The following is a 25,026-nucleotide window of genomic DNA, read 5'->3' as shown; positions in this document are numbered from 1 at the left end:
CAACAATAAGGACTGCTAAAGAAAATGCATACATTTTCAATGGATATACATTTTCTTCTGATTCTGAGTCTTTGATGAGCTTGTTATGACTGTACTTGATTCTCAGCAATTAAAAACTGTGTATATGGCAAGTACTCATGTAACCTTTAAGTAACACAACAATAAATTGTCCAAGATTCTTCTCTCTCTCTCTTTCTCTCTGTAGAACAGGTGTGTGTATCTACAGTATATACATAGCCTTATGACTATAAATGTGTGTGTGTGCGTGCATGCGTGTGTGTGTGTGTATGTGTGTTTGTGTGTTGCTAGTTAGGGCTAAGATTCAGGAGTCAGATTTGGTATATATAGTCAGCTGAACAGCTTCTTGATAGATAAACCAACAGGGCTATGGGGTAAGTGTTATGGAAGTGTGACACTATATAACCAATAATTAAAATTTAAATACACTTATTTGAAGTATGTTATTACATTATTAGTTCAAGTCATTACATTTGTTTACCCAATTAATAATGTAATAACTTGTTACATTATGCTCAAAAAAATATTATGTTATTCGAGTGATTTGCAGGTGCATTGAATGAAATATCAAGTTTATAACTATAGCAAGAAGTGCAAGTAACATTGATGTTAAAAGTGACAACATTGTGAACCAGATTGTTAACGAGCATTAAACACTTTGTTTGCCAGGTATGCTATTTTCTTAAATTACAAAAAAGTCTAATGTATGCATTTGGTGCACAATAAAGAAACATTCCACCAGGGGGGAGTGTTTCCTCTCATTTAATGGCTAAAGCTAAAGCTGGTTCTAGTTATTCTCCTTTCTATATCTACTGGTTCTATACAATTCTCACTGAAATTGTATTGCCTATGCAATCTTATGGTTTATGCATGTTTTTGAAATTGATTTGTTTCTTATCTGTTTTTTTTTCTTCTGAATTTCTTCCAGTAGCTTTCTTGTAAATCAAACGTTTACATTAGGAGCACATATCCTCACTCCCTGACTTAAATTTCATGGCTGTATTACAATAAACTACTGCCAAATGAATTAACTAAAAAAAGGTCTGCAGGGTTGCTGGCTCAAAGTTCCTTCAACTTCATCTCAGATGCTGTTTGAAACAAAGTGCATTCAAAATTGTTTTCCATACTGGGCTTCCAAGCAGCATTATAGCTAATTTAAATATGGGTCCCCAATATTTCAGTTTCAATCCAATCAGTCAGAATGCTTATTTTACAGAACCACCTTGTATCTCTCAAGTGTGGCAACATGCAACTGCTCAATGTATACTGTTTTGAGAACAATCAGCTCCCAATTCATCTTTTTTGAGAATGATAAAAAAAAAGAATACATACATAAATCAGTAATGTTTGATGCAACAAACACAAATGTAGAAGATGATAAGGTATATTTTAAAGATCTAATGATTTACCCAATTTAAACTATCAAGTTCAGTTGTTTGAAATCACCAGAACAATGTTCAAAATAGATGGTTCAGAATATATACACCTACATTATGCTGTAAGAATCTGCAGGTGTATGAGCTCATAATAAAAAAAGACATGAATAGGCAAGCATCCCTTTCAAAGATAAAAATGTGTGGGCCTGCTGGAGCTTGCACACATAGCTTCACATGGTAGACATAGAAGGTAATATATGTGCAAATTACCCATGTAATTATTTTTCAGTCTGTAGTTTATCCAGAGAGAAAATAAGGACCAGATGTTGAAAAAAGTAACAAACTAGGCTGTATGTAAATATTCTGTTATTCGCATCATTAGTAGTTTTTGTATCTCAAAGCCCACAATAATGTTTGGATCTAACAATTAAGAAATTTAACTTTGGACCCGTAGGAAATAAATAATATGTTGTAAATCAACCAAAGTGTCCATAGGTGTAAGTTAGTTGCACACACTACCACTCAACAGAAGTCCCACCTGCTGGTGTTACACCACTGAATGTGTATGAAAAAGGTAATATAATATGTGTAAAAGATTAAAACATAAATCAATACATTGTAGAACAAGTGTCAAACAAATGTGTGAAAGGAAAAAAATAGTATATCCACCCCATTATGCATTGATAAAATGATGGTTAATAAAATGAGAATGCCCTGATACAGAATCTGAAAGAATATAGACTGTCTGTGTCAGTTGATTGTTTTTGGTATTTCATTCCTATGCAAATGATTAGCAGGTATGCACCTGTATAAATAACCAATGAGGAAAGAAGGAAGTTCAGAAAAAATCCTATTGGCAGGAGAACATCTACTTTAAGCTTTCCCCTTTTAGAGCTGTACCACTGAAACATACTTTCAGCACTCTCTGTGGGGTTTCAAAGGATCTGTTTATGTACAAGCTTGCTCCTTCACAGGCATCCCGCATTATTACCCACTCCTGAAATCTGGTAAGTTTCCTTCATCATTTAGATTTTTGCCTTTAAAAAAAGAATTTCCATGTGTTTTGAAACAACAACAATAATAATAGTATCTGACTAAATTATTTATAATTTTATAGCTGCACATACCTCCCATTTACTATCCTTCAAACATCTCTTTGCAGGCATTTTGGCTTGTTTTCAAAGCTTTTTAGATGGTCATAGGGAGTTGAGTACCTGAAATGTATAAACTATTGAAACGTCTAGTAACAGGAGGATACATATTTTGAAAAAAAAAAAAAAAAAAAAAAGAAAAACCCCGAATTTGATTAATGTGCATTATAGAGTTATAACAATGTATAATAGGTCAACTATGTATCATGGTTTCACTTCTGTGTGCTTCACTTCTTTTCATCACTGCTTTGTACATACCCAAGATTGTACAAATATTCCACAGACAGCTAATAAACAACTAAACAAGAACAACAACAACTATTTTATCCATGTTGCCCAGGGGTAATACCAGGCAATACAAACCTACCTTATTTGCAATTCTAATAATACAAGGAATTATATTATATAATTTAATATTTTAAACTGATATGTGGAGTTCATAGCAATACAGTTGTTTCACACAAATACTGTCTTCCTGTATTTAAAATAATACTGGCATCTCTTGTGAATTTCAGTGAAGTGCAAAATTTTTCAGGGTATGTACAAATCAGAGACAGTAAGTATTTCAGTCTAATCAAATAATCTATCAACAAAACCAAATGCCATACTTTCAAAACCACTGTAACAAGTATGTCTTGGAATCAAGTTGTTTTACTTGTTAAACGTACTTGTTAAACAAAGATAAGGGCCCAGATAAAATTGTACAAATCCACATTAGAAGTGAATGGTACATTATTAGTTGAGTCAACATTTAATCCCAAACAGGGTTTTCCAAGATACGGCAGTTTCAGGTGCTTATTTTTGTTTCTTAAAGTAAATAAACAGCAAATAGATTTACTCATTTCAATTACCTATTACCATTTCAATTTGATTTGAAAATAATTGAATTCACAAAATAATATCCTTTAATATTAAACTGGAACAGTGTCATGTACAGGATTCCCAAGGGTGGTTTGATCATGACATACAAAGCAGCTTAGTATTTTACCAGTAGCACAGATTTTTTTTTCTGTACCATCCACTAAATGGGGGGAACAAAATTGATAAGGCCAAAATGACATTCTTAAGATCAGTTATTTTATAATTCCCAATGCTCAGACATGACCTGTATGCTGAAATATTATAATGACTTGGCTTTTACCGTCAATATTTCTAAAATAAATATTTGCAAAATATCCTCACATTGTGTTTCCTTGTATGTAGTGGTATTTATTAAAACATTTGCTCTTGATCACTTTCCATTTCACTACTGTCTTGAAATTAACCGCAATTAAAAATATTATATGCAGGCCTATAAGACATGTAAATAAAGCTGTCGTAACAAGGTTATACATGTAAACAAAAGCTTTGGATAGCTAAAATACATGGAAATATGTCTGTGAACATCTCAAAGAGGCCTTTTATTTCTCTAGACTGTTAACGTCACTGTTTAGGGTCCTGAATTTCTAATGGTTTTGACAGAGAATCAATTTATCCTTGCAGCTCTACTGTTTGTACTTTTTCTTTCAGCACCTGACATGTATGCATAGTAAGACCCTATTTCAAATTGTTCCTTTTGATTAGATTTAAAACACTGTGTACTATTTCAGTCACTGCATTAGAAAAAACAACACTGAAACTCTGAAATTGGTTAAAAGAAGGGCAACCAGCTTGATTTCTTCTCTTAAAAGGATTTTCCTAAACAGACAGGTTAAAGGATATTTACATATTTAGCCTAGAGTACACAAACTAACAAAATACACAGTTACACTTTACAATAGGTCTCCCAATTTACAGTTTATTAACATAGTAGGTACTCATTAACTTCATGTTAGCAATTGATAAGAACAATGTAATTATGCATTTAACATGTACTTATATGCAAATAAGTGGTGAAGCAAGCTTGGAACAGCACAAAAATATACCAATAAAGGAACCGTACAAACTTGAGAAATAGCCTTACCTATTATAAGTAGAGCTTGATTGGCTTCAGAAACGAGGTTCACTGGATGTTTTGAATAAACACAACATGGCCACCAAAGTACATGACCAATGTTATATGATCAAATGTAAACATAGGTCATTCAACAACTATACTGGTTAAGTTGGTTATCTATGCTGCAATTAGTGCTGATATTTGAAAATGTAGCAATACTTTGCAAAAAAATAACAAGGCCCCTTAATCATGAGACTACATTATGTAAGTAGGGCCCTGCATTTTATGACATGCTTTCTAAGGCTGCACTTCATTCCTCCTCATGAAAGGTGTCAATGTAGTCTACTTAATTAACTCCTTATTGATTAATGATTGCACAAATCCTTTAATCATCTCAATAAGTCTTTCTATTAAGGTGCATTGACATGTATTAAGTGCCACAGCTACACACATTTATTTAAAGACACATGCATCAATTTATTACCAACACATCTTATTTAATATTATTTGTTAGTGTAAATATATTTAAATATTTTAATTTACTATTAGGAACATATCATTTATCAACAAAAGTGTTAAAAAAGTGCAATTGTCAGATTAATCCAGTACTTGGCAACATTGTAAACTTGTTTGAATGCGCATCCATGAAAACAAAATGAACCACTAGAGGTTCATGCTGCCGAATTTGGAAGTTTGGTAGATTAAACCTTTCCTACATATGGTCCTGAAGCAAAACGTGAAGTTTTTAGGAGATTTGTTGCTGGCTTGGATTCTGCACTTCAGCTTAAAGTTCATGAGCATGATGCTGCTACAGTACAAGCTGCTTTACAAATTGCTGTTCAATTACTGTCAATTAGCCATCAATATTACAGCTCCCAACTCATGTCATGCCTGTGTTTGCTGCAACTTCCAAGTGGCAGCACCCTAATCCAACACACATTTCTGAATGATCAGCTGCCATTTCAGAAATAAAATCAGAATTGAGGAATATCAAGCAATTTCAAGCAAAGAGCACTTTGATTGATCAATTCTCACAGCAGTTTGCCTTACTTCATCGTGATGTTAATGTGCTTGATCAAAATTCACCTCATGCCACTCATCTTCACATGAACAGAGGACACATCATGACCCTCATGGATTGTACCATTTTCCTATGAGGCCAATGGGAATATCCAACGTCTGATGGAATTAGTCCTGAGCAACCTTCATTGGAGCATCTGTCTGATGCACTTGGATATCATCATTGTCTACAATGCTGGTTTTGAACATGATCATGAACACCTCAAAGATGTCTTTCAATGATTCTGTTCACCAGGGTTAAATGTCAAGCTCTCTAAATGTCATATGGTGCAGCTGTCAGTTACCTTCCTGGAATATTTAATTTGTAGTGAGGGGATGCAGCCTGATCCAGCTAACACTGATAAGCGCTCCGGACAAGGCCAACACCACAATCCTCGCCACAGGTCAGGAGTTTCTTGGGTTTCTGCTCTTATTACAGACATTTAATCAGGAACTTTGCCTGTCCACTTCATTGCCTCACCCAGTCATTGCTGCTGACTTCAAACATAACTTCCAATATCCACAAATGGCAACCATTATATGTTAGATGTTATGGATCTCTACACAAAGTTTGTTAATCTCTGTTAACTGCCGGATCTGTGGCTCATTGTATTTTTGAACAATACATCCCGCAGAATGAGGTCCCTGAAGCTTTACATGCAGATCAGGGCACACAGTTTGAATCAGATTTGATCAATAATTCAAAAAATGATTAAGCAAATTCGCAAAATCCGCAAACTCCACACTTCACCATACCACCCTCAGTGTGGTGGCTCTGTGGAATGCTATAGCCGCACCATGACCAAGTCCAGGCCAAGTCCTTATTCAACAGAGGTCTTGAACATCTCCATCAAATTGAAATGGCCTCAACACAACAATTCATGCCAGCACCGGTTTTCTTCTCTTCAACCTGGCACATGGGCATGAAGCATGGCTATATCCCTTCAATTTGTTCTCTGGGACATCCAACCTGTGAGTTTACTTACTCCTGGGACACCAGTGGCGTATGCATATTCCCTCAAACAACAGTTACAGCAAGCTTTTCAGGAGGTTGCCAGATCCAGTGACCAGTTGCCGGATCCAGGAGGAACACTTAGAACTTTCAAACCTACCGGCCAAACAAAGAATTGTTTGCTACAACCTACAATTTTGTAAATTCTGAGCAATGTGAATTTTGAAGGCAATTGGTTGGTTTTGACTAGGCATATTCAAGAGGGGATGAATAGTTATTATATGAAGACTTTTCAAGTTTTATTTTTTATTAATTCGTTTTTTCAGCCCGAAGGGTGGTGAATACTTATCATAACCACTGTATATATATATATATATATATATATATATATAGTTGTGTTTTGTTTAGTCCTTTTAGTGCTTTAATGCCTACTGGCATAGTGAGACATAGTTGTTTCTATGAACATCTAGCAGGTGTTACTTTGGCATTTCATGTATTACTATATCAAAATACTAGGCAAACATTATTGTGGGCTTTGAGATACAAAAATGCAATTGTGCTTTTCCAATTAGATTTGGCATCTCCTTACCCATAATATATTTGTGTACTTCCCTTTACTTTTATTGTAAACTAATATATGTTTAAAAAAATGCATTGACATCCTTTCCTGTCTCTTTCTCTCTCAAGTTCTGGACCATGGTCCGACACAACAGCAGTATAATGAGCATTCCATCAATTGCAAGTATAGAGAGCCAGTTGCCTGCTGCTTGGAGCCCACACTACACCAGCACAGATGGTATGAAGTTCCTTTCTGTAATCTGCTCTTTCACTTCCCTGCTGATAAAACAGACCCTTCTGGTTTTTATTTTAAAGCATTTACTGGGTTACATTATGTCAGAATTTCATTCTAATTTACTCTTGCTATGATTATTATTAACAAACCTGAAACTGACAAAGAGTGTATTCAGTAAGATTATATTTTAAATAGGGAGGTGCCAGCCCTGCTTTTACAAATAGAATGTCAGTAAAATGTGGTACAAACATATTATACTGATTGCACAATGTTTTAAATGTTCTTTGATGATTGCACAGTAACGTTCCCTGCACATTTCTTATGAACATTTAGACATTTCAATACATCCATGCAATGTATAATTTTAGTATATTGTGCTAAATACTTTTAACATAACTTAAATAAACCATTCATTTCAAGCGAGTTTTATCTATAATATAGTTGTGTACTGTAAATGTTAATTATACTAGGTTCACTTTATTTTAATGTTAATTGTAAAGTTGCAGCAATGTTCTTTGATTAGCTGGGATGCTATCTATTCTTTTTGGAGTCTTTATGATCTTTATATCCTCTGCTTTGTTTTACAGTGTCCACTACAGTCCCAGGTTACCCTGGCCGACTGTTGCAGCAGGAGATCCACCCTCAGTTCTGGTCCAAGTTCCAAGTGTGGGAGTGGTTGCAGCAGACACTGGATGTGAACCAAATAGATGCCACAAGCATTCCTTTCCAGAACTTTGATATTGATGGCAGGCAGTTGTGTACCATGAGTTATCAGGATTTCACCAGGGCCGCGGGCAGTGTGGGCCCACTGCTCTTCCAGAGTCTCACAGACATCAAGTGGAATGGTAGGTTAAAGATGAAAGCATGAGTTTGAGAGGTGAGGCTGATGTGGAAGGGCCCGTATTGTACATCTACAATTGCAACAACATCTGGCTACATTAATTTTCATATCGAAACAGAGCGAATACTTACTAATGCCCCAATTCCACTTTTCTGGATGCGTATGTATCTGATGCCAGACGTGGCCGTAAGTGTCCATTAGGAAATACTTTGTTTTCAGAAGGGGAGATGTGTGCTTGACTTGTAGACAGACAGGGAAGATAAATGCATCAAATACACATGAGCTACATTATGTCAGAAGATAGAATCTCAAATGAGATGTGGGATCACAAAGATAATAAAGTTTTATTAGCAGCATGGAAATAAGTCCACATACAGAAACAATTACTGCTTACAGTTAATAGTGTATTAAAAACTAAACTAAAAATTAATACAATAAGTTGTGTTCTGCTGCTACCACCTTTGTTCACCCAGTGGGTCTGGAATAAATTAATAGGAGAGGAGGGGAGTTTCACACCACAAAAGACACCAGGAGCATCAGGTTGTATTAAATATGTATTATCTCGAGAAGTCAAATATTAAAATAAAGCCAAGCATTTGGACTGATGCAAAGATCTCAATTTCAGGAAGGAGCAAACAATTGGGAAGTACATTCTCAAATCAAGAAAAATGTATTCAATCAAATGCATACAACATATGGATAATAAAAACAAATACAATAATCACCCATATAAACAACCAATATGCACATGAACCAAGCAAGATAAATAAAACAATCAGCATGTGTCTGCTCCTTCCTGATTGGCACACAACTCGATAGACTAATATACTGTAGGAAATTGCTGCTTGACAGAACAAGTAGATGCCAGGTCACATGTGTATATTTTGATGTACATATACCAGCATCAAACATACAGTTTTACTTTTCTGAAGCTACATTTTATAACTGAAATGGGATGTTTGTTTGAAAGGAGAGAGGTATTGCACAGTGTGTTACTGTTTAGAATAAGTGTACTAAGTTTAGGTTTTATGACAGTGTTTTATTTCCAATTGTTACCTTTGTCAAGAGTAAAATGAAAATCAATCAAAGTGGAAGAATCACAGAGAAGAGAGTAAAGTGTAGAAAGAGTAAAGTGACAGCAGGCCATGTTTCCTCCCTCCCACTGTTTTAAAATTTCAGGCCTAAAATCAAAACTATATGGGTAGACACACATTTAGATTTGTTTTGCTATTCTTAAGCATTTGTATTTATAATTGAACTGTAAAAAACACTAAGAACAGAATACTTAATTTTCACTCTGAGTGATATAAATTGTTGCAGAAAAGGGTATGCTATATAGAGAAAAAGGAACATTTAAGGTAGGTTTAGAGATGGAAGGGGAGAAATTGGGTTTGGGGCTTTATATGTGTTAAATAGAAACATCACATTGATAAGGGGATTTAATCAAAAGTCCTACTTTTGGTTACTTGCACTCACAGACCTAGCAGGATTTGGACTTGGACTTTGACTTAACCATGTTAGACTCGGACTCTGACATTTGGACACAACAAGAATAATATTTTTCAAAGGTTAGTTATTGATCTGATTACTATTTAGTTATAGTTAGTGGATTTATGTTATAGTTATTATTACAGGTAACTATATATAATTTTGTTTATTATTATAGTTAAAACAATTGTGATAACCTTGAAATCAGTGGAGGTAAAAAAACTTTTGTAATGTCAACCACACACGATTAGAGATTATGATTTACTAACCAAATATTGTAGTATAGCTTTCCACACACTAAAATACTGTCAGATACATTTTTTTAAGAAATTAAACATTATACAAAATATAAAATAAATGTGTATGATTATCTCGAAAAACTGTACTTATTTTTAATTACACATTTAAAAAAAATAAGTATCAACAAGTAACTTGAGGAAAAATAAATTGTTGTAAATATTTAATTAGTACCAACTTTCCTGAAACCATGGCACCCTTGAAAAGATGTGAAAAACAAATCCCTTTCTGTGAAACACAACACATCCATGACAGGCTTCCCAAGAGATTTGGAGAGAATATAGGGCCTTATTTATTAAACACACAACTCCTTTTCCTTATTAGAAGTTGTAGAGTCAGATCAGTCTTTCACATTGTTACTTGAACAGTTCCCTATTCTATTGGTTTCACATGGTTCATGAATATCAATAATAAAATGTGTTAATACAACTAAGCAGTGTTTAAACAGTTAATACTATAATACAATAGTAAAACCGTTAATATTAGATGGACAAAACTAGGAAGAGAATATAGCCATATAGTAATTCATATACAGCTCTGGAAAAAATTAAGAGACTACTGCAAAATTATCAGTTTCTCTGGTTTTACTATTGTTTGGGTAAAATTAACATTTTTGTTTTATTCTATAAACTACTGACATTTCTCCCAAATTCCAAATAAAAATATGAATGGAATGGAATGGCTGCCATACATGTAGAGATACTGATTTAAGAAAAAAATTGCAGTGGTATCTTAATTTTTTCCAGAGCTGTAGGTAGAGAATAAAAAACTCAATTTTTGTTTACCTGGCAACTTGACCTTCGGGTACAGAGCTCTACAGAAATCAATTAATGATGGTGTTTCGACACATCTCATTGGTAGAGAGATCGGAATTAACATATTTGTGAGAGCCTTTGTCTTCAGAAGATGTTCTTTAGAATCTATTGGCAAAGTCAAATATTGAGTGCTCCATTTCTGCCGAAGTCCACACAGCACGATGACTGCACATATTGCTTAAGAGTGCTTTTTTTTCCAGTTTTGATTTAATTTATTCTAATTTATTATACTCAACTGTAACGGTAAAATCTATTAAAACGTTTTTTTTTTTCAAATTCATAGGATTTGTGCCCTTACATTTCTTTCTTGCATTGTACAATTTTCGAGCATATGTTCACATGCATCAGTATAATTTTCGATTTCTGTTAAATTTGTAGTTTATACTAGATATGTTGCCTATTTTACTTTGAAACTATGTTGTTTTTCAAATAATCCCAAAACATCTTGGCTCCTCCCGCATTGTTTTTTGTATCGAGCTTATCCAGAAGAACAGAAATTACTGAAATGGCAGATGGTTTCGATTACCGCTTGGTTCATGTTTGCAGGCTAAAGGATAACAACATGTTGGATTTTTTTGTTTGTTCCTATTTCATGATCATTATTTTCTCTGATATTATTAATGGATATGATTTTTGTTCGTTAATACATAGTTTCAATATTGTTACCATTAATAGAAAAAACACTGGTAAAAGTATATATATATATATATATATATATATATATATAATTATTATTATTTTTAAGTTAAAATGTATTATTGGGGCCTTGTGTTTTTGTAATCTTAAATTCTAGTCTTCCAGTCTCTAAAAGTCACTTATTGAGTAGTAATTTACAGTCATGTCATTGCAGTACCATAATCCTAACAAAATGTACAATTGTTCCTACAAATTTTGCACAATATCATGAAGGTTAACAAAGTGAAATACATGGCTACTGCCACTTACTTATTCTTGCATCTGTTTTCTTTAAAAGTATTACAGATAATGCATCACAATATTAAAATGTACACCAGGAGCAGGTATGTAAGTTTGAAACTGTTCAATACGGTATATAAATACAATCTAAAATGAAATAGATAATTAATGGTTGTTTGCCATGAAGATATAAGTGTCACTGGTCACAAAAGAAAAAGCCCATTCATTATATTGTGTAAAACAGGACACACGCAAACACTGTTCCCTTCTGTCTCAACTCAACTACTCCCAGGGTTAAGAGCAACGCGTGCCACATAGTCTGTTGACCGTGGCATAGACAATGTCACTGGAAGAGTCGCAATAACATTTACATAGTAAATATAAGCAAAACATTATATAAATTCTTTAACTCATAAAATAATTTTCTTACCTTTTCAGATATTGTTTCCAAAACACTGAATGCGTCTGTCACTGATGAAGCAAAAGTTATGTAAAACATTGTTCAGATCCATAGAATCCGTCAGATGCTTATGAATATGAAGGAAGAGCAGGTGGTTCAGATGGTTTTCAGTCATGGAAGATCGTTAGGTACGTTTTCATCCGTCGGAGACACGAAAAGCTGCGCTTAGCAGTAGCATTAGACATTGGGATAGTAAGGTAGATCCTAAAGAGGATATCAACTCGTGAAAACAGAGAGCGCATATCTGGTCTTTCTGTTGAGATTCCTATTATGGTGGCAATTTTTGTAATGTGCATCGTTGCTTTATTGTGAGTCTTCAACAGGTCTGGCAGCATTGCAAGTTGTATTAAAAGTCTGTCAAATGCAATGTCACTGGAGTAAGAATAAACTCATAAGAATAAACAAAGTGGTGGTATCTGCTGTTTAGTCAGTGCTAAGCCAGTCAATCAACTGAAAAAATGGCTTCTAAAAAAGGCTTCTTTTGTCAACTGTAGACTTAACCGTCTCTGCCGGGGGTCACAAAAAAGCAGCAAAGAAAGCACCTGGACTCTTAGCACTGATGACACACATCAAAAGATGTCATATAATTCAGTTGTTCTTGAAAAGGGCAAATCTTCTTGGCAAAGAATTATTAATTTAATGAAGATCATGCAGCAAACTCAAATTTCTATGAATCATGGCACACTTGCTACCAGCTTTCTGCAGAATAAGATTCAAACTAAATGTGGTTCATAAAATGAATAGAAAGCTTTTGGGTTAACGTCTTTGATTTGTTTAGCTACATCTGAGATCTGACCCTGGAGGTCATAGGTTTGTCCTCTCATGCAGTCTATATCCATTACACAATATACAAAATATGTTGATTCTGCATCTGTTTTGGGGAAGTCATGCATTCCAATGACATTTTCATGCACAATATAATCCTGTGAGACACTGCTCAAAAGATAACTGCTCATATCCATCTACATGTCGTGTTTCATCAACTATAATTGAATACATTGCGGCAAAGAAGTCTGTTGAGACCCTCTCGATGAACTCTTTGATTAGTTCATTTTTAATATCATGTGATACATACTTTCAATATTTACAAAGGTTTGCAACTCAGGGTCATTTTGCGACACTAGCTCGACTAACTTTAGGAAGTACATTTCTTTCTCATTGTGACCAGTGAGTCCATTTTTATTACAGGCATCACTTGTTTTCTTGATCAGCAATTTTTGGTTGACAAGCTATACATTCACAGGCACTTGTTTCAAATAAGCATTGCGTTTTAGCAAACACTCCCTTTTACAAGTTTTTCTTTTTATTCATGATGGCAGCTTGTCTAACGGTCATACAGGCACTTTAACTTCTCAATGAGTAACGCTGTGTTTACACTTTGCACACGTTACACTCTACACAGAGATCCTTTGATCCTTGGTTAGGGCTATGGATGTCTGAGTGCAGAGTTGTGGGTTCAACCCCAGGTGGGGAACACTGCTGTTGTACCCTTGAGGAAGATACTTTAACTGCAAGATACTATTGATTAATTGTATGTAAACATAATTTGTTTTTTTTTATAATAATTTAATAATTTGAAGTTGCGCTGGGTAAGAGTGTCTGCTGAGAAATATAATAATTAAAAAATAGTAGTAAAAAAACAAGCAAGTAAATGTTAATGTAATTTGGACTGTCTGGACTGAATCTTATTCTACGTATCCATAAATTCACTTGCAAATCATAGACCCTTGACTGCTACTCCAACCATGGTGACTGCAAGTCTGAAATCAAATCACTGATTAAAAGCCCAAATACGTGCAGTTGCTGTGATAACTTGGATTGATTGAGTAATCGTTCAATAAATAAACTAAAGATTAAAGATGTTTACTTAACGTATACCATATATTACACCTTTAGTAAAGGTATGTTAATACTGAAAATGCAATCCATATTTCCTAGTTTTATTTATGTAACCTAAAAAACAAATATTCAAATGGTTTGTATTTCAATTTTGTAGGTCAGTATGGCAGTGAGCTCTTTGCACCGCTGGACGTTAAGACAGAAGTTGATGGTATGTGTAAAAAGTTATGAAATTTGATTCTGGTCAGAATTTTTTCCAATATATTGTATTAAGATAATAATGAATGTGTTGTCTCCAATACTGGAAAACATGGGATGGTATAACATTCTGAAGCTATAATTTAAAGTATATATAGGAAAGCAGTTAATATGAGCTAGTCACAGCTCTAGATGACACTTGTTATCGGGCAATACAATAATAACAAAATAAACTAAGTATATAATTTCTTAATAATTGTATTGTGTCTTAATACAATTAATATATATATATATATATATATATATATATATATATATATATATATATATATATATCAATTGATTTTCCGTAGTCATGTAAATAAAAATAAATAAATAAATAAAAATTAATTAAAAAACAACATATATATGCTTTCTATAAAGAGAGGGTTTCTTGAAACACTTGAAACCTGAATACAAATATGTGATTTGTCTAATTAATCAGCTATCTTGAAGAAATACGTACTTGGGAATATAAAGTCAATTTGACACAGACTTAATAGAAATATATAAAACGTGTTTCTGCTTTGTTCTGGGATCATGATCACTGTCAGATATCACAAACACTAATGTTTGTGTGCCGAATAGACACAACCATGACCACAGTTATTTGGGTAAACTGATACTCACTTGAAATGTGATATTATGCATACTATTACTTACAAAAGGGTTTCATACCAGGGTTTCGAATGACACATGATCATATCACCATGCCTGTTCAGATGACATGAGTTTTTTTTACCTGTGGTATACAGCTCTGGAAAAAAATAAGTCTGTCTGTCTGTCACCAGACCATTACTCAATTTAAATAAATAGTTTGAGCTGTTGATTGTTATCATGAGTACATCTAAAACAGTAACATCATCTTTGTTCATATCAACCTCATCAAAAGCACATTCCTAGAAAAAGCAACCAGACTTGCCACATACCAGGAACTTGTTTGTTTGTTTTATAGGGTGTAGTTGCAGAAACGATGGCTTTCGAATAAACCTATAGTGGATTATATAAGTATTCACCCCCCAAGCACTTTTTCACATTTTGTTATGTTAAAATTTGAAATTAAAATGGAATTAATTGGGATTCTCTCCCATTGATTAACACCACATACACCACACCTTGAACTACACAATATTGCAATAACACATTAATTAAACATAAACACCTGAAATGTATTAGTTGCATAAGTATTCTTCCCCCTGAGTCAATACTTTGTTTGGCAGCAATTACAGCTGCGAGTCTTTTGGGGTTAAGTTTCTACCAGCTTTGCACATTTGGTTTCTCTGGGGAAAATTGCTTAAACTCTCTCAAGTTGGATGGATACTGTTGGTTAACAGCAACTTTCAAGCCTTGCCACAGATTCTCAATTGGATTGAGGGCTGAGATTTGACTGGGCCATTCTAGGACACTCAGCTTCTTGTTTATTAACCACTCCGGTGTAGCCTTGGCTGTGTGTTTAGGATCATTGTCTGGCTGAAAGTTGAACCCCTGCCCAGCCCAAGGTCTCTTGCAAAGTATGTAATACTTAGTTGATATAAAATAGTTTCCATAGGATATTGTAGGCATTTAAAGGATCAATCATCTGAATATTGAAATGAGGGTTTGCACAAAATTTTGAACTTAAGTCAATTTTGATTGAATTGTTGTTTAAGATATTGAGTGCAAATGTAACAGAGATCTTGGCAGTTAAGTCACAATAAGTGAGCTTTCTCCCTGTTCATGGTCCATTAAATTAAAAATGCATATAATGAGCCATACCATGCGCCTTATTCATAGAACATTTACATCCATTTAAATTTATTTTTATAAGAAGAATAGAAATATAATTGTACAAATAAAAATGTATCCATGATTAATGTAGTCATTAACTACATGTTCCCTTTTGTTTTATAGAGTTTTCATGTTCCATCCTCCCATTCAAGGAGGAGAGTTGCTACTACAACTGTTCAAATGCAGGTACATTATATATATATATATATATATATATATATATATATATATATATATATATATATAAACATACTTACATTATCAGAGCAATTGTGACCTGACACCTATTCTGGGTGTTCCATCAAATCCAACTAGAATGTTACAAACTATTGTTGTTCTGTAATGCACACTAGTTTCATTACCTGATGTTATCGTAAAACACAAAGAATAGTCAAATCAGAAACCAGAAAGTCTGAGAGAAAGGAAAATAGTTGACAAACACAATTTTAACACACAATGATAAATGACAAAAATAGTCTGAACAATATTAAAGGAAAATGTGTTCCTATATTGCAGATTTTTTTGACATCAAGACACCCTTTCAGCCTTCAATTGCTATAACAACAGTTCCTTCTAGTCCAGGTAAGAATTAATTCCTCAATAGGTGCTTGTCTGTGAATTTGTCTCACAGCAAGCATCCGAGGAAACATTCAGCACTGACAAATCACCAGTGTTCAATGACAATGTTAAATTTAACACAAATATTTTCAACTGAACACTGTCTGAGTTAATTGAACACCAGCACTTTGCTGTCCTTCAGGCTGGTATGGAATTGAGTGGTTGAAAGTTTATCATCAGAATATCAGCAATATAAAATTATAAAGCTTAACAAAGTCCTCGATTCACTGTAACTGCAATTACCCCCAGCACCCATTCTCCAAAAAACAGAAACAAAGCAGAAGCACAGTTCGAGGCCACTTAGCATTAACATTTTTATTTACTGTTTAATTTATGTATGGAAAAGTGAGTTAATAAGGCAGACCTTGGGAGACTGGTAGAGTTTTAATGTTCCGAAATATAGATTACTGAAGTTTACACAGCACTGCAAGTAATATACATCTTAAAGAGTCTTTGTATTTGTTTGTCATCAGAGGCTAAGAGGCAGCACAGTCGACCTCAGTCTGCACAGGTGAAAAAACACAGTAAGTCTCTGCAGTTAGAATACAAGAGAACATGGCAAATGAAACATTTAAACAGATATTTTTAACAAATTATAGGTTTTCCTCAGATAGCGTAGAGTCTGATGGTAATGAACCAGAAAAATCACGGTAAACTTTCCAGTTTAAAAGTTGATGGCATCCCGGAAGGAATCTGGGAAACATTTTCACTTTGAACTTTGTCTAAACTTTGTCTAGACAAGTTGACTTAAAAAAGAGGAGCTTTGTGAGCATTTTCAGGTTGTTTTCTCGCAGGCATTTTCGTGATTTAATACCACTAGAATGTGACTCTTACAGCATTATTGACCTGCAAGAAGGTCGCTTGGAACCGCAAATCATTTTACATTTAACACCACGAAAGTTAAGCAGGGCAACATCCAATTGCAGTAATTCTGATAATGCCTCTGCAAGTGATTCACATCACAAACATTTCTGATTTAGGTAAATGATAAATAAACATAATATTACTTTCTTGTTGTTTGTTTTTAAAAAGTGCAGATGTTTTGGTTTTACTAAATGGTGGCTCATATTTTTCTTTTTCTTCCTATTATTGCCAAACCACAGTGAACACTGGGCCGACCACTGGGCATTTGTTTCTGGGGTGATCCAGCTATTACAAAATATACTGGCACCTCTTTGTGCCTTATTTAACAATAAAGCTTTGATTGAAAAAAATATAAATAATGTGGTTGCACAGTTAACCTACTAGAGTCTGTATGTCATGTTTAATGAAAGTATCTTCTAAATTATTTGATATTAGTATTAAATTATTAAGACAAAAGAAAGGGTAATTCATTTTCACTTATTTCAAGATCCTCGAGGGACACACCTGTGGGAGTTCATCAGAGATATCTTGTTGAATCCAGAGAGAAATCCTGGTCTGATTAAGTGGGAGGACAGGTCTGAGGGTGTGTTCCGCTTCCTCAAATCAGAAGCTGTGGCCCAGCTCTGGGGCAAGAAAAAAAACAACAGCAGCATGACCTATGAGAAACTGAGTCGTGCTATGAGGTAAGCCCATAGGATATTACTGTGCTAACTTCATCATTATTATTATTATTATTATTATTATTATTACAACTTCATTGCAATAGTATCAGTGGATGCTTACACAAGTTAATGAAACATTTAAATAATAACCTAAATAAGCTTAAGCATCTGATTTGAACCATAAGCTTCCTTGAAAATTGAGCTTTTCAATTCCAGCAATGCAAATGTAATTATAATAATGGTTGGTTCTTTATGCATCACAGTTACATATTTTTTTTATATTTGAATACATCTCATGGCTTTGAAAAACAATTATTTGCTTATTTCAGTCCCCTCCAACAAGAATTTGACTGCTAAAGTCTTCATAGTTTTGTTGCATTTTGTAGTTAGTCATACAATTTGTATGCTGTTAATCTTGAGTTGTGTTTTCAGATACAGTTGCAATAGGTATCAGTAGATAAGAACGTGATTTTCTGACACCACAGTAAAGTCTGAGAAAACATTACAAGAAATTGTAACTGTTATTACTGTATGTAAGGCCATGTATTATCCTGTCATTATGGTTGGACCAACTTTTGAACAAGACACTCCACTTACTATAAAGTTGGTCCAACTTAACTAAGGCCTAGTCCAAATTAAAATTACAAATGTGTATCCTATCCCATTTTGATTTATAAGTATTAGAAGGTGGCTTCTGATCATAAAGTAAACTACAGTGAGGTGCAGGTTTGTATTTTTGGATTTGCGGGTAGGTCAAAATTTTAATTTGCTCCAGGCCTTACATTACCACGCTGCCTAAAAATATCAAGATGTGCTAACTTAATACATCAAGATTGCAATAAGTTTAAACATTTGAGAGGTTTGTAATTGTGGCAACTTGTTCAGTTAAGTTATCAGGACGATTTCAACATTTATCAATTGACTAAACTTTAAAAACTGTGACAATTTATGCTTGTGTATGTACATGAGGAAGTATCTGATTCATTGTACGTAGGAGCAAGATTGGGGGTTGTCCTCCTCCCAAATAGTAGTTTTAAACTCCATTATGCTTGTGGGTAATAACTGATTATTTTGGACCATTCAGCTTTGATTACAGTATCACAAACCATCGGCACTGGACTTGTAACACTGTCCCTCTTTTCAGATACTATTATAAACGGGAGATCTTAGAACGTGTGGATGGAAGGAGACTTGTCTACAAATTTGGGAGAAATGCCCGGGGCTGGAAGGAATCAGAAAAGTGATTGGAAACTTTTGAATTCAGCACCATGAAGGGAAGACTTTAATTTATAAGACCATTTCTATGCAGCTATCTTTTACTATTAAGTCTTTTTTGTTTTAATTTGCTGTTGTAGTATTTTGTGTAGTTTGTGCTTCATGTAAAATATATACTTTTTTATCAGATAAAAGCTTTTGGTGTGATGAAATTTCATGGTGGATATTCAAATAGTTTGAATGTGCTGATAACTATCTAACACACAATGGAAATAAGGACCAATAGAAGTCACATATGGACCTGTCTTACCAATGTACCATTTCTCAAAGTTTTCACTGTTGTGTATTTTCATTGACAACTAGATTTTCTGGTCTGCTATGCTGTCTGCTAACAGAAGCAGCAAACCTGCAAACCTGCTCACAAAGGAAATGCGTGTGTTTCAGTTTGTAGACTGATTGAAACAAGACACACCTAAGCTATGTCAAAAAGATAGAATGCAATGTCTATGGGATCCCATTGAAATTAAGCTTTCAATGATGGAGTGATGTCTACATAGGCTTCAATGATAATACAAACAATAATAAAAATAGGAGGTGCTGCGTTTGAAAATGTGCTAACGTACATATAATAATAATAATAATAATAATAATAATAATAATAATAATAATGATTATCAACTCCAGTCAAAACTGTTTAAATGACAGATTTAAGACAATATCCAAACAGATTACGTGAATTATCTGAAGAGGTATATTTACCAACTGAAAACGATCTACACGACCTTCCAGACCCTTCAGCTATCCTGTGCACCTCTAGATAGTAGACGTGCAGTCAAGAAGACTGTTTCAAAGTTTCTTATATGAATTGTGAGAAGAGAAGAATTGAGTGGATCATTTGTTTTTGAAATCAATTAATCTACATTCCTAATAATCTGGTTGCTTTGTAGTTTAATTTAAATCAGGTGGGAACTTTTATGTACCAATATATGCTGAACAAGTCAGCACACTGAACTGGAGGAGGTTTCACCATGTCTGCTAATTCCTGTGGAGTCAGTCAATAGAAAAATCCAGTTTTCTAGTAACTCCAGGAGAGAAACAGAAAGTACGTGTATAAATAGGGTAGACAGTGGAGGTATATAGCGTGAATCCTCAATAGTGATGCACCTGTTACCATCACCTTTGTAACCAATTGAGAATAATCTTTGGGCATGATTATTTGCATAAATTCAGAAATAAAATGATCAGTAACATCATATTTTCTAGTAACATTACATACAAGCAATATGTCTCCCATTATCAATACAACACCCTTGGTTCAGCATAGCATACCATATCCTACCAGGACAAACGCCAGGGAGTTGTCTCTTCCACCTATGGGAGTTGCAATGTCATACCTTAATAAAGAAGTTAATGAGACAGGTAAAGGTAAACAATTAGAACATTTTAATTTCACGCATTTCACCCATCCATCTAGTTTAACCAATATCATCTAAATTCCAGAAAACACAAAAACATTTGGTATTTCTTGTAATTGCTTGAGACATATTCAAAATGTGCAAAATAATCATTAAATGCATTGCACATTGCAGTTATGCATCATTACACCTTCCATACCAAAATATTTGTCAATACCCACAGGATTAAGTTGCATTACACATTGCATTACACGATAGTGTTCTTGAATGTCACAATTTTCAGTTTGGACAGCGTCACTATATGTACTCCCTTCCTTGACTGGGACCCCTGGAAGTTCAGTATGTGCAGCTGTTAGCACTCCCAGGGTCGCAGTCATTAGACATAAGAAAGTCAGGCGCTCCATCTGAAATGACCAAGTGCAGTATTTATTCTTTGTTGACACACACACTGGGCCTTCTTAAACTAATCAATGTGAAACCATTTTACCTACTGCTTTCTCACTTTGAAGATCTTAAGTGTATACATGTGGCACCGACATTTGTCCTCTCCAATGACCACTCCAGCAAGAGAGAGCCCCTTGAAGTTGCACCCCCCACAAATGGCACAGACAGTGAATTATATCTAATGTATTTGTGCTACGTTTGTGCCAGTTTATGCCATTGAAATAAACATTTGTGCTATTATCATTTTGAAGATATTCATGTTTAATTATTTTAGACGTGTGAAATCACTGGGCTTCTGAAATGCAAAAACAGCAATTCTGAAAAAACAGCAATGCATCTACTATGGGGAAAGGCTCCTTTTTTGCATAAGGGGTTCCAGCAAAGTTAAAGGCAGCAATACATTAGGTTTGGAGTGAACACAGTGAACACTCGGAAGGCATAACCTATAGGCCTGAGATTTTCCTGAACCTGCTGTAGTAAAACAGCTGACAATGCATGCTCAGTGACACTTGAGAAGAATTTACAAGTTGCCAAAGACAGACACAGAACAGGTGAGAGACAGCCATCTTGTTGTGTTCCTAGTTTCATGCATTCATGTGTCTTAGCATTGTTCATTTTGTTTTAACTGTCTTAAATGTTAATCTTGTCTGAATTTAAGTCAATTCAGTACAGCTGCTAAATTGGTTAAAGTAAATAGATTGAAGGAAAGGTGATTTAGCCAAGGAATAGCAGGAAGTGCCTGGTGCCAGGTGGAGCCAGCTGGTTGTGAATTGGTGGCAGTTAGACAAAAGGTACTTAGGCATTCAAGGTAATGTCAGTAGATGGATTATGAACTGGCTGATGTATAGGAAACAGAGGGTGTCGATTAGAGTTGCTTCTAACGAGTGAGGTTGTTAGTGGAGTTCCACAGGGATCAGTACTAGGTCCTTTGCTTTTTCTAATCTATATTAATGATCTGGACTCTGGGATAGTTAGCAAACTTGTCAAATTTGCAGATGAAACAAAAATAGGTGGCTCAGCAGATACAATATCGGCAGCACAGGTCATTCAAAGGGACTAAGATAATATTCAGTTGTGGGCCGACACCTGGCAGATGAAATTTAATGTGGACATGTGCAAGGTATTACATGCAGGTAACACAAATGTCCACTATAATTACACTATGGGAGGAAAAGAACTGGAAGAAGTAATGCATGAGGAAGACCTAGGAGTCTATGTGGACTCCATCCAAACAGTGTGGGGAAGCAATAAAAAAGGCAAACACAATGCTAGGGTATATTGTCAAAAGTGTAGAATTGAGAACAAGGGCAGTAATGTTCAGACTGTACAATGCACTAGTTAGAGCTCATCTGGATACTGTGTACAGTTCTGGGCTCCACACTTCAAGAAAGATATCGCTGCTCTAGAGGCAGTTCAGAGGAGAGCAACCAGACTTATTCCAGGTCTGAAGGGAATGTCCTACTGAGAGACTGAGGGAACTGAACCTTTTCACCCTGGAACAGAGGAGACTACGTGGGGACTTGATTCAAGTCTTCAAAATCATGAAAGGCATCGACCACATCAAACCAGAGGAGCTTTTCCAGATCAGCAGGGACACACGCACCCGGGGACACAAATGGAAATTGGGCTTCAAGGCATTCAAGACAGAAAACAGGAGACACTTCTTCACACAGAGAGTTGTCACAATCTGGAACAAACTCCCCAGTGATGTGGCTGAAGCTGAAAATTTGGGAACATTCAAAAATAGACTGGATAGGAGCCTTGGATCACTTAGTTATTAATGGACACCAAACAAGCACGATGGGTTGAATGGCCTCCTCTCGTTTGTAAACTTTCCTATGTTCTTTAAAAAAAAAAAAAAAAAAAAAAATTCTGCTCTACTTCTGACCTTTCTTCACTTACTGTAAACTTTCTGCCATTCTCAGACCAAGTGTTGCAAGATTGAATGCCTTTGTTCAGTCTCCTCAAGTCAATTAAAATCATTAACAAAATCATTTTACAAACCCCATTTATTTTGGTCTGTATATCTTCATACCAAGACTCCCCAATGTTCTTTATTGCAGTGTTGTGTTGAAATCTTTCAGGGTAGCTTTTTCCCCTTCTGTAGCCCTACTTTCCAGGGCAAATGTTCTACAGGTGTAGTAAGCCTTTAATTTCCTTATAACTCCTTGGTCCAAAGGCTGCAGCAAGGAGGTTGTGTTGGGAGGCAGGAGGGAAATTGTATAGGAAAATTGGGTGGCTAGGTTCACTGTCTTAACCCAAGAATAATTTTGATGAGATCATTTTGGCAGGGTACATTTCAACTTCTGGCATAAATAGGTAAAAGAACCAGTTATTAAATATTGCCATTACCAAAGCCTTTGGACCCGACTTCCACACAACAGACAGAGAAGCTTTTGTTAAACCCTTCAATGCTCTAGGGTTCTCTGAATGATACTTCGGGAGTGTTTTTTTTCATTATTATTTATATAATCCCCAGCAGCATTTTCTCCAAGTAAAAGAACAGCTTTTTGCAGCTTTAAATCCAGGCATAGACTTCTCTTCCTTGGAGATGTGGTTCTGTCAGTTCTCTCTTAGTATTCATAGTAGTATCTTACTGTTGTTTAGAACTACATAATCAACATTATTGTTATCTGTTATTGGTGTTATTGTTATTATTGCATTGTTGTTAAGCACTATATGATCAGCCTCGTTATTATTATCATTATAAATTATAATATCAACAATAATATTAGTAGTAGTAGTAGTAGTAGTAGTATCGTCATTTGTTATTATCAACTTTTTCTTAATATACACTATGGCAGAAGGTATGCATCTTATTTTGACTTTTGTATCATATATATGCAACTAAATACAGTAATCTATAACAGATAAATTCCTTCTACACAGAAATAAGAAGATAGACTCCCAGACCTCATCTCCAACTTCAAAGTTTTAGACGTCTATTGGGTCATATGTATAAAACATTTAACAAGTGTTTATTTATTCTTCCAAATAAATCCTCTCCAGCCTCTTCAGCCACCTCAAAGCTCACACATTTGTGATGGGCGTACGGACATTCAACCCACTACCAGTGTGTAGTTTGGATCTCCTCCAAGTCATCCTTTATGACTTGATTTCAGGGTGTGATGCTTACTGTAAATCAGACATGGATAGAAACTTACCATATGCAACAGAAAACTGGAAAGTTATTTGGATTAAAAAAAAAATGTATTCCCATATTAACATGAATGGTTAAGAGATACTTGTCAATTCTGTGAATGCTGAAAAACAAGAAAAGTATCTTCATATGATAAAATTTTCACAGAACAAATTGAAATTGTAGAAAATAATTGACATTAAACTGTGTTACCAAAACTGACCATGCATAATATAATCACAAAATGTAATGCTTTTGAACTTTCCTCTAGTGATGTATTAGTGCTTCTTACATACATTTTTATTGTTATTATATTCATTTAACATTATAAGGATATACTGTACAGATTATTTCAGTAGTAACAACTAATTGAGATGATGAAAGTAATGTAAAGGGATGATTGGTAAATAGATGGATAATGAGGAGGCTATACCGTCCATTGGGTCATACAAAACTCTTTACAGAACAATTTAATAAAATATACCTTCAGGGTATTGAGGGACGGTTTAATTATCCTATTAGTAAATCATATAAAGAATCTGATAACAAAATTTATACCCCGAAGTACCACCTTCAATTGAAACTAACTGGAGCTGCAGTTTGTGGGATTTTCCCCAGTTTGGAGAACATTTTCTTCATATCATTAAATATTAAATATACTTAACCATTATTTATTTACCATTGGCTTTCAAATACTACTACTACTACTACTACTACTACTACTACTACTACTACTACTAATAATA

The 25,026-nt window shown here is 34.6% G+C and overlaps 1 protein-coding gene across 2 annotated transcripts; it reads left to right on the top strand.

Annotated features, from left to right (window-relative positions):
- The first annotated feature begins 2,261 nt into the window (after positions 1–2,261).
- On the top strand, positions 2,262–21,384 carry ehf (ets homologous factor). 2 transcript variants are annotated; one of them, XM_066701057.1, is made up of 9 exons: positions 2,262–2,401; positions 7,159–7,267; positions 7,852–8,109; positions 14,077–14,130; positions 16,047–16,109; positions 16,440–16,505; positions 17,015–17,065; positions 17,893–18,088; positions 19,212–21,384. In XM_066701057.1, exons 2-9 carry the CDS (start codon positions 7,168–7,170, stop codon positions 19,309–19,311), a joined length of 888 nt encoding a protein of 295 aa, XP_066557154.1. In that variant the 5' UTR covers positions 2,262–2,401; positions 7,159–7,167; the 3' UTR covers positions 19,312–21,384. The 2 variants fall into 2 exon arrangements, with proteins under 2 accessions (XP_066557154.1, XP_066557155.1); XM_066701058.1 differs by lacking the exon at positions 14,077–14,130.
- The last annotated feature ends 3,642 nt before the right edge of the window (positions 21,385–25,026 follow it).

This window comes from Amia ocellicauda, chromosome 4, assembly GCF_036373705.1.
Source record: "Amia ocellicauda isolate fAmiCal2 chromosome 4, fAmiCal2.hap1, whole genome shotgun sequence".
Lineage (NCBI taxonomy): Eukaryota > Metazoa > Chordata > Actinopteri > Amiiformes > Amiidae > Amia > Amia ocellicauda.
This window is presented reverse-complemented; position numbering and strand designations above follow the sequence as displayed.

Bases quoted from the DNA above. Each gene is read 5' to 3' on its own strand.
- ehf (XM_066701057.1), top strand. From the start codon at position 7,168: ATGGTCCGACACAACAGCAGTATAATGAGCATTCCATCAATTGCAAGT. The intron at 16,110-16,439 runs GTACATTATATA...CCTATATTGCAG, and splicing joins CTACAACTGTTCAAATGCAG to ATTTTTTTGACATCAAGACA. The intron at 18,089-19,211 runs GTAAGCCCATAG...CCCTCTTTTCAG, and splicing joins AAACTGAGTCGTGCTATGAG to ATACTATTATAAACGGGAGA.